Here is a 10,666-nt window from a genome sequence, read left to right on the forward strand (position 1 = left end):
CAAAAAATATGGTAAACCTAGGTCTTGTCTATAATGTTTTGAGAATCATATAAATACTAAAGTTACTCGTACTATAGAAAACACTTTACGAATTTGTTACAAAACATAACAAGTACAGTGTGTACAAATATTGGTTTTGGTTTGTAGGTAAAAAAATTGTCGAGTGAAACTAACGAAATGACATTGAAAAGTTGTTCAATACTAACGATACAATGATAGTTTGATACAGTGTGTAAAGCACTAGGGGAATCAAACTCACTATTGAATGCATGAGCGAATACAATACATTTTGTAGTTGTGAATTTCAGAAACGCAATATTTTTTGGGTTCCCTCTTTCCTAATGCTGTAATTATATTTAGGTGCCAACTGCATAAAAGCCTGGTTGATTAAAATGTGACATAGGCAATATAGGCGAACCTACTTTCTTTTTCTTAACCCACGTTACAGAAAACATGCGGAAGCGAGGATTTGGCTGATGTCAACCCTTGGCAATTTAAACAATGTGTATTAATAAAATATTTAATTAATATTCCTTATAAGGCAACAATAGTAACATGATCATAGTAATAATTTCAAGAAACACAAAACTCAAAGACAATCATTATAGATTCATGAACGACAAAAGTCGAAAGCTATCCATCTATTTGAATCTAAGCTACTCAATATCCCGGCACAGAGCTCAATGGTAGTTGCAACGTGATCATAGGTATGAATGAAGAACATGTTATAAATCTTCTGTTGCACAAGATCATCTACTTTGACAACGCTAAAATCAACTAGACTATGAGTGATCTGCGAAGTAGCCGACAGCTCAGGCTGCGGTATAAACAAATTTGTCAACCGATCATATTCTTCATCCATTTTATTAGCTAATTGGCCCAACAAATCATTCACAGCTCGGTACTTCTCTTTCAATAACTCATCACCCTCATACCACGGCTTCAAGCATTCATGGTGCGATTTCTTCAGCTCTTCAAAATATTTCATTCTATCATCGTATTCTTTCGACATCATAACTTCTCTCCATTTCCCTATTGATAAGTCCCACGTTTGATCAGGAGCCATTTCAATGAACGTGTCCTTCATTTTTGCTACTTCAGTTTGATGGTAAAAGCAAACTGGATTTTTCATTACAAATAATTCGGCTTCTAAGAAATACTTCTTGTATGGATATATCTGTGGGACATCAGCAAACACGGTATCCAGAATTTCATTGAGAACCTCAATCGCTAAAACACTAATCGCTTTTCTGTTAATTTTAACTTTGAGATTATCAACCTTCTGTTTCATATTTTCCATATGTTCAGTCGAATCAGCATACAAATTCACAACCAGCTTTTCATTTATTGTATCGAAAAAACATATATTGGAAAAATTCAGTTCCCAAAACTCAAAATATATTCCAGGTTTATCAGCCACAAATGTAAAGCAGATTTCTTTGGATTGTCCTGGTGATAACACATCTTCATTTTTGTTAAAAAAGAACACTGGGTCATACATACTTCCCGGTATAAACGGTATTGGTCTTTTAATCTTTTTCCAACAATACCTTAGTGTCACAGTACCGAGATTTTGTAAAAATATTTTACTTCTCCCAACCCTTTTTACAGGAACGTTGAAATAATAAGTCCAAGAAGTACAGTTCTCTTGATCTTTTATGTTTTCAAAGATTGATAATCTGGTCGAAGCCATATCTGGAGGACCTTTATACAGAATAGTTTTGTTTATTTTCACCGCATATACTCCGCAAAGTGCATCTTCAGGATAACCGGCCGGAGCATTGACAACAACTGAGGGCGGAGTTGGGATCTTAGGTAGTGGTGGTTCGGGTTTACGACCATGTATCATTAGTTTACTTGTCGAAGCTCTGCAAGTATTATAATAAATGAAATGATGTGCTACATAGTTACGTTATAAACAAAATTTACATAAGAAGAAGACAACTTTACCTGTATGGATCAATTTTGGTTATATATTCCGAGAGAACTTTTTCTCTCTTATCTCTATATTTTTCGTAATCAGCATTTAACTGACTACACTCTTTACGCTGAGGAACACCAGTCAAGCCTTTTTCTGTTTGTTGAATGTATGTAGGAACTCCAATGTGTTCGATTACTCTTGGTTTACCGAGCTCTGCTGGTGTTCTATGTATTTCATATTCTGGATCATAGTAACAACGTTGTCTCAATCTTGGCGGACGTTCAAACAAAGTTCCTCGAATAGTGGCAGGTTTCTTCTTTATTTGCGAGTATTCTAGAGCCGTTTTTCTTTCCTTGTCTGCACGTACCTTCTCTAGTAAGTTCATTGTTAAGTCCACAGGTGGTCGGCGGAGTCTTTTTCCAAGTTTTGTGGTCTCTTCCTTTCTTATTTGTATCCATTTCTCCCACACTATCAACTCGTGGTCCGGTAGAACAGGTTTTCTGTAATGTGGTATTTCATTGTTTTTCTTTTTAGGAGCCTCTATAATGGTATCTAGGTTTATTAAGGGTTTCTCGTTATCCATTTTATCCAAAGTTTTACCTTATTCACATTACAATATTCAATGGAGAAATAAAAGTCAACGGCAATGTCATTTATGATTTTGTGTTGACATTTCTATGGTAATAAACATTATGCTTTGAAAAAGGTTGTCCTATCAACATAGTTCTTATATACCTTTTCGGTAGTCTATATTATCTGCAATGTAATACAAATGTCAAATACATAGCAAAATTATTGTTGTTTGTGTACAAATTAATTTTTGTGTGTTGTGATCAAAATTATTGTGTTTTTGTGTTAACCATGAAAGGTACAGGACAGCAAACAGGTAATGATAACAGCATGAAGATTTTTTAAGTGTTTAATTTACACATAAGTATCTCTCTTTTTTAAAGCTATTTTTAATATGTGTACTAAGTAGTACATAAAGTATATTATTATTGTAGATACATGTATCTACGTTTTATTGTGTGTAGTTAGAGGTAATTAAAGACTAAAAGAACTTGCAAAATATCTGTTAAAATGATTTGGAGGGATAAAGGGAAACAGTTTTTTTGTAGTCACAAACAAGGCCAATTTTATGTGTAAATCATAGATTCATGTCCAATGTCTTACTTGCAGAAGAGGAAGAATACGTACCAGAAAGTAAATTAGAAGAAAAGAAAGAAATACCAAAGTTTGGAACAATAGAATGGATACATTATCTCAGTGATGACGAAGGTTTACTCCCGACTCCTATTGACGTGTCCATTACTGGCTCTTTAGCGTATACGTGTCCAGACCTCAAGTGGTACAACTTCGATGTATATCCACATAAAATCAAGCTGACTAATACTGGATATACCGGTAAGAATCTAAAAAAACGTATGCCTACGTTGTATATTTTTAGTTGTTGATACAGCCCAAGGCACAGAAGAATATAATGCATCGCCTTGCCAATGTTTTACACAAATATATTAAGAAATGTTGATGTAAGAGCAAAATTTAGTACATTTCCACATTATTATAAATTACGTAGGTATAGAAGGAACTTGCATCAGCATTATTCACCATAGTATTGAAATGAAAAGTGTAGTAAGATTTATTTGTTTAGGTTTGTTATTAAAATTGTTTCTTTCGTTAGTCAATATCATAGCTTTTATTGGTAGCAGAATTAATTATTCTAGGAATTCGTAATATTCAATTAATTACGAATTCCTAGAAGTTCGTTATAAAAGATAATATTATTCATGCCGATGCAAGTTTATATTTCAGTAACATTATTTATAAAAGCAATGTTTATAACAAATGCAAAGATATTTTCGTAAATTTTGTTGTGTAAATATTTCAACATAGCCTAGCATATTCAGGATTTTTAATATTTAATAAATTACGGAAATTAAGACGGTATTTGTAGCTTAGTTACCTACTATAGGGTATCAAGAGTCGTCAAAGTGTGTTAAAAATAAGTTTCTATTACATAGGCGCTGATCAGTTTATCATACAGAGTTTACTCATCTAAAGTCATTGTGAATTTGATCAATGACGCAGTGATCTAACCAATAAATAGTAAAGCAAACCATTTTGTAAAAGACTTTGATTCCCATAAACATTATTCTTTTCATAATACGTTGTCATAGTACCTTAAAATACCTGCATCGTCACAATATTGTAGACACTATTACAAAATGTAAACAGCTGACTTGAGCTGACGCCATCAATCATGAACTATACGACAGTTTCCGTGTTCCAGTAAATAGTTACATCACTTGATGTAGCAAGGAAGTAAGGGTACATAAACTTTTGATACCTTTTCCAAATATTACGGTAAAGCATGTTTTGTAGTAACGATATTACTGTATAAATTTTATTAAACATTAATTTAACCCACTAATGTCTCCCACTGGGCAAGTCGCCTTCCAAAATAAGCGAGGAGTTAGGCGTCGAATCCACCACACTGACCATTTGCGGGTTAGGGACTTTGCATACCTTTAAGAACTGTTAATAGGAATTCTCAGGCATGCAAGTTTTCCCTTCACCGTTGGAGCAAGTGATAATTGTTTCTAATACACAAAACTTCGAAAAAACATTGGTGTATTGCCTAGCTTCTAAAACTAACTACGACTATGGGCGCAAGAGATGACTGCTATTATATTCTAAACAATAAAAAATATTTGAAGCAGAACAAAAGGTGGCCAACAATGGATGAACAAAATACTAACAGTCGTTACTTGACATCGATACGTAAAACAATAAATTGCAATCCTACGTTGAATTCCAAAGTTTCATAGCAGATATTCATGGCCATTCAACCGAATATATGTGAGATTCCACAGTATTGAATAAACTCGTTCAATAATAGTACTTCACATGAAAGGATCAACCGAGGCTGCCTGCCGTCGCATTAATTAATACGCCTGTGCAATCTGTTTCAAAGGGCACGAGTAGACGAGGAACTTTGTGTGGTTTGTAATCGGTACAGCGCAATAGTACTGAAGTTGTAGCATGATAGTGATGTGACGCCACAATATCAGCGGTAAATGCGTAAAATTTAAACAGGTAAACAGTTTATCGGCTGTATTGGCAACAATAATAATATCTCAATCAATCGTCCAGTTACTATATAAATCCTACATTATATTATCACTGCATTTAGTTTCATAATACATCAATTTACTGGTGTGTGTGATACATCCCAAAATGTACGTTGCTGCATCAAGCCTCTAAATAAATATTTAATACAAAACTTCCAAAAAATTACGAACTTCCTATTGTAGTAGGCAAGAAACGCGATTTGCAATGAATGCAATCTTAGTATTCGGCAACAAAAAGTTGTAAGTCTGCAACAATTGCACAATAATGAGTTCGTGTAAGCGATTTCAAAGGCTTGAAGCATATCTTAAGCGTTGTATAGCTAAGACAGGGTACAGCATTGAATGCCCTGACTGATGGAGAAACCTGGACGAATGGACTTAGAATATACGGCTCTTTGTGACGCCCACACATGTCATATTGATTTAGTTATGTTTCTTGTAGGTGGATAGTTGTTAGAATATAAACCTGAAGTAAAGTACTTTTAAGTGATTTTCCAATGGAACGGAGCTTTTCGGAGTATTGTCAAGAGACATTTTAAACTAATTAAGGAAAATCATAAGTTGAAGGTTTTTTCTAAAAGTTAAAAATGTTTACCTAAACGGTCTCGATGAATTATGTTCTGATACTATATGGGCGCACATTAAGCCAAATTTGATGATATTTAAAAGCTTGTGTAGGCAAGTAGATTTCTTTTTGTCGACCAATTCAAGATCACCAAGACTCTTAACTACAAAATATCTAAAGCTTTGAGCTTCTAAACTAAGCAACGATAATTAAGTTAGATAAAAAAAAACAACTAAAAGTGAAGATCAATTAGGTACACTAAAGTTCTCCGATTTCTATATCTAACGTTGATATAGCACATAAACCTAGTCGTAAAGAAAGTTAGCGTTGAATTTCAACCAAAAAAAAAAATAGTTTCTGAGTTGTTACATTATTATTCTTCTAACTTCACTACAAGCCCAAAAATATAATTATTGAATTAGTAATATACTCCTAAACAACAAAACACAAGCTAACATAATTACTACACCGTACTACAAGTATTATGTTCCCTAACATAAGGTAATAATAACATAAGCTTGCGACCGAGGCCTGTCCAAACAAGATGGACAATATAATAAAACAGCTGAGCCTTAGCCGGTGTTATATTCATGATAGATATTTAACCTTTGTTTAGTAATATTATAGTATCCACTTCCTTGACTGAAAAGAAAAATTCAGTGTAATAATGTAGGTACCTTAGTAATAAATCAAAAGTAAGATTTTGCCAGTTTCCTTTCAGACTTCTGATAACTTTCAAGCACATAACTTTAATTCCTATTGCTTTGCCTGAGGACAGTTCTCAACATAAATGATTCATCGATAGCACCTAACTATTTTGAAACAATAGCAAATTGTAAGTCAGTCAAAAGTCCCCGCAATTTCAAGTCAGAGGTCCATGGCATTTTGCTGATTTGCCACCCATTGATTTTGCCACCCACAGTTATAAACACATACCTACCTAACACATACCTACCTAACTTTAAAATCGATATCTATTTCTAAATCTATAAAGTTTAAGACTCAATAAAGAAGTAAGAGTAAACTTCTCTACAAAATATTTATTTTTATTGCTACTTGCCGCGAAAATGCAATTGAAGGATTTATTTAGTGTACAACGGCCACATCTTGAAAAATACTAAACTACGTCTAGACGTCGGCTTGCCGTCTATCCCGTAGATCTTTTGGTATAAACAAACATGTTATATGAAAGTAAACATCTGGAACCGGCGCAAAATGACGTTCCGTACATCGCAAGATTAAAGCGAGCATCTGTGGAAACTGCAAAATAACATCCAGTGTAGCATTATTAGAATCAAATAAAGCTTTGGTACTAATGCATTCTGGAATTTTGAATAAGAATACATTTTTCTATCATCTAATACCCTTATATGGTGGAATCCTATTATTATTATTATGGGGGATGAGTTTGTGGTTCTTGCGGATTCTTCATACAAAATAGAATTACATCTTTTCCCCATTGAGGCAGGCAGAGCTCAAAGAACGCGACTTGCTACGTTCCATACAAGCTTACCTTGCTCTAAATGCGCTGTCTGACGTAAAAACCATAATAGTAATAATCACCCTGATTGGATCATGATTATTCCCTTTCCAGTAACACGTTATTGAGGAGGAAAGGTTCGGACTTTTTTGTAAGTTCTTTTAAGAAATAGTGGGAAGCTATAATTTTACGCAAGAGCTGTTTCAATATTCTCATTGTCTAATCGTCTCAAACAAACTGTTCCACATAAACATAATTATTTATTTCCGTTTTTTTTTCAGTGCTTCTTGGTGCCAAATGGAGAACAGAGCGACCATATTTAGAAGGTGGCCCGTTCTTAGGCAAACATGTGCTCTCACAAATCCATTTTCATTGGGGAAGCAACATGATGGAGGGCAGCGATCATACAGTGGACAAAAGAAAATATCCTGGTGAAATGCAGGTAAAATGAGTAAGTAGGTACGAACATTTGTTTCGTACTTATTTCTTACAACGATAATGTTTAAGAATAAATTAAGTACGTAACTATGAATAAATTAAGCCCATTACTGTCTCACAGCTGAGAAAGGGTATACTTCTGCAATGGCCGAAGAGTGAGTTAGGCTTGAATTCGGCCACGTTGACCATAACTTCAATAAATACTGGATGTGTTTAAACGATATTTTTTTTGGTAGATTTGATATTATGGCCTTACTATGATTTTACTTATTTTTTTTATTTGTAAAAAAACAGTTTGCTTGTCACTAAAATCAAGGGTAGGTAAGTGTATAGTGCGTGTTGAAAATGTTCAGTCGGCTGGTGCGAGCGTTCTGCGATGCGCAATGTCACTTTGATTTCCCTTGGGTACTATGAGTTTTTTCCGTTAGGCCGATAAACTTTCATCAAGAAATAAGATATATTTTTTATATTAATTCTGTAATCCGATCAACGAGGGACTGAAAAGATAATAAATTGAAATACTGGCAGTCAAGGTCAAGGAAACCAGTTTTCATTGATCAATTTGTTGTACAGCTGTAGCGCGATTCTCTACAGTCGGTACTGTCTAGTACCAAAAGTTTGACATTTAAAATGTACTGCTACCAAAATGATTCCTACGGCGCCCGTTAGAGGCGCTGATGAGATTTTCTTACAAAATTTCTCGATAACGAGTCGGTTGTCGGGAGTCGATAGTAATACAGAATCGACCTACAGGTATTTTGAGGTGCATCAATATTAACACAAACTTTCAATAGGTTATTTTGGGAAGTAATTGATGGCTTATTTGCATGGTGGACTTATGGCCTTAACCCTCTTCAACCTTAAAATGGACCCCTACCCCGGATTGCGACATTTCTGGGTTAATAATGTATCTTCATTATGAAACTGCGGATATAATATTTAGGAAAATTTGCGGTGAAACGTCACCGTGTCGGTCCTCGTTTGTTGTGAATATCAATGATAGTGGTTATTACGGTTCAGCTCCATCATTTGCTTAAAATAGACTTCACAAATCCAGCCGTAGTAAGACAATGTTACAAAATTATATCCGACGAAAATATTGTCGTAATATGGCCTTTAATAAGTACAATACATCATAATAATATAATGTTCTTATTAAGAAGCTCAACATTATGCCTCGAATTTAACTATCAGACGTAGAAAATTCAGCTCTTGATAAAAGAAAAATTAGTATTTAAGCTAATCCTGTAGAGACTTGATACCGATTTCAAGGAAGGAAAAGCTCGTATTATTTGTTCTCCAAATATTCTTTTATCTCCTCATGAGGTGTAATAATGTTGCCTGTACCTACATTGACGTCGGCAGTCCTTAGAGACACTGCGATACTTACATAATTACAGTCCTAAGAGACAGATTTGTCGCCGCATCACGTTGCTTTGCAAACAGATGAATAGCGTGGCCGTTTTGTCATTGTTATAATTAATTAGTCCCCAGTTCCCACACCGATAGACTGTTATATAGAACCGGTGATATTTTAGGAAATACGATCATTGTCTTTGTATTTGTATTGAAATAATTCCGGCAACTGAATGTTTGTGTTTATTAGGCACATAACTCAAAATTATTAATTTAAGTAACCAAAACATAAGATATATTATATGTATATGTTTTTTTTCTTAATATTGTATAGTTAACTTTAAATAAGAATCTAATCAAAACTAAATGTAACTCAGAGCAACCATTGTGATTTTTTTTTTCAGGTGACATTTTTCCGTTCGGAATATTTGACACAGGAAGAGGCTTTCAAACATGCAGACGGAGTTGTGATGGTCTGCTATCTGATAAAGGTAAGTATTTTTTATTTGGATCCATGTGGAGGGTATCTAACTAGTCTGAAAACAAACCATTCAAAATAATAATTCAATAATTTGGAAATGCAATATGCTTGCTTGAACATCATAGGAGGTTATACCCATGGCTCCAATAGAGTTATAACAGTAGCATGTATCCTTTCGTGATAATATAATCCTATGAAATGTTGTCCATAACGTTTCGGACATTTTTGTGAATATAGTACCTACTTACAAACAAAAACTACATTAACATTTTTTTTTCAGTACGGCGTCAACCCAGACGACCGACTCTCCTGGGTGCTCGATGGTTTCCCTAGAATCAAAGAAGCTCAAACTCACACACGTATTGGCCCATATCCCATGTCACGATTACTGCCCATGTTCTTTGAAGACTATTTCCTTTACTGGGGGAGACTGGATACCGCTAGCGGAGATAAGCTGGTGTTGCGGTGGTTAATACCGCGAATCACTCTATTTGCATCATTAGATCAGGTAATAGGTACCTATATGTTGTATTTAAGTGCTTAAAATACCTCTGTATTTATCTTACTTAACTTTTCGTTGTCCAATACAAACAACAAGCACGTGAAGATGCCATTTGTTTAGCTGTTGTTCTGCTATGGTGACAGCGATAGCGATAATTCAAAATTACGGAGTTACAGAGTACGGAGTACGGAGCTACTCCAGGTTGGCCCGCAAAGACTTAGTGACAGTTTGTCGTTGTTATATTCCAGATTAATTCAAGAAGGGAGTTGCGCTTTCAAAATATTATAAAAATGTACCTACATCATTTCTTACAATATTGTTGCAGATGAAAGTGTTTCGTAAGGTGTGGAATCCCTGGGACGAACCCCTTCTGCGAAATTATAGGCCACTACAAGAAAGACATGATAGAACCGTGTTCTTCATCCGTGCGCATTGGAATCAGTATAATTCTTTGTTACCAATACCAAGGATACCCGAAGAATCTATTTCAGAACTGTCTCCTGCATATCAAGCCAATCTTTGGATGTTACCGCCACAAAATGCCTACATGCTGCCTCCTAAAGAGACAGAGGAACCTGTAGAAGAGGAGGAACCACAGGAGTGAATAACAATGTGAATATAAATAGGGAACGAAATTAATTCTTTAAATAAAAGTATGTACCTTTTAGGCAATAATCGGAATCGCAGTGAATAGTAATATAATGCAGTTTTATTTTACTTCAAGCATACCTTCACAACTCAAACAATTCAATCTCATAAATCTACTCAAGCTCTAAAGATAACAACGCACAT

At 34.7% G+C, this 10,666-nt stretch overlaps 2 protein-coding genes across 2 annotated transcripts; one reads left to right on the forward strand and one right to left on the reverse strand.

Annotated features, from left to right (window-relative positions):
- Positions 1-541: 541 nt before the first annotated feature.
- On the reverse strand, positions 542-2,554 carry LOC142973909 (uncharacterized). The gene is made up of 2 exons (XM_076115944.1): positions 1,951-2,554; positions 542-1,868 (listed from the first exon to the last, which is right to left on the reverse strand). Exons 1-2 carry the CDS (start codon positions 2,502-2,504, stop codon positions 611-613), a joined length of 1,812 nt encoding a protein of 603 aa, XP_075972059.1. The 5' UTR covers positions 2,505-2,554; the 3' UTR covers positions 542-610.
- Positions 2,555-2,696: 142 nt separating this feature from the next.
- Positions 2,697-10,554, forward strand: LOC142973910 (carbonic anhydrase 3-like). The gene is made up of 6 exons (XM_076115945.1): positions 2,697-2,807; positions 3,101-3,325; positions 7,379-7,539; positions 9,296-9,382; positions 9,653-9,880; positions 10,200-10,554. The coding sequence occupies exons 1-6, from the start codon at positions 2,783-2,785 to the stop codon at positions 10,476-10,478; spliced, it is 1,005 nt and encodes a 334-aa protein (XP_075972060.1). The 5' UTR covers positions 2,697-2,782; the 3' UTR covers positions 10,479-10,554.
- The last annotated feature ends 112 nt before the right edge of the window (positions 10,555-10,666 follow it).

Source organism: Anticarsia gemmatalis, chromosome 6 (assembly GCF_050436995.1).
Source record: "Anticarsia gemmatalis isolate Benzon Research Colony breed Stoneville strain chromosome 6, ilAntGemm2 primary, whole genome shotgun sequence".
NCBI lineage: Eukaryota > Metazoa > Arthropoda > Insecta > Lepidoptera > Erebidae > Anticarsia > Anticarsia gemmatalis.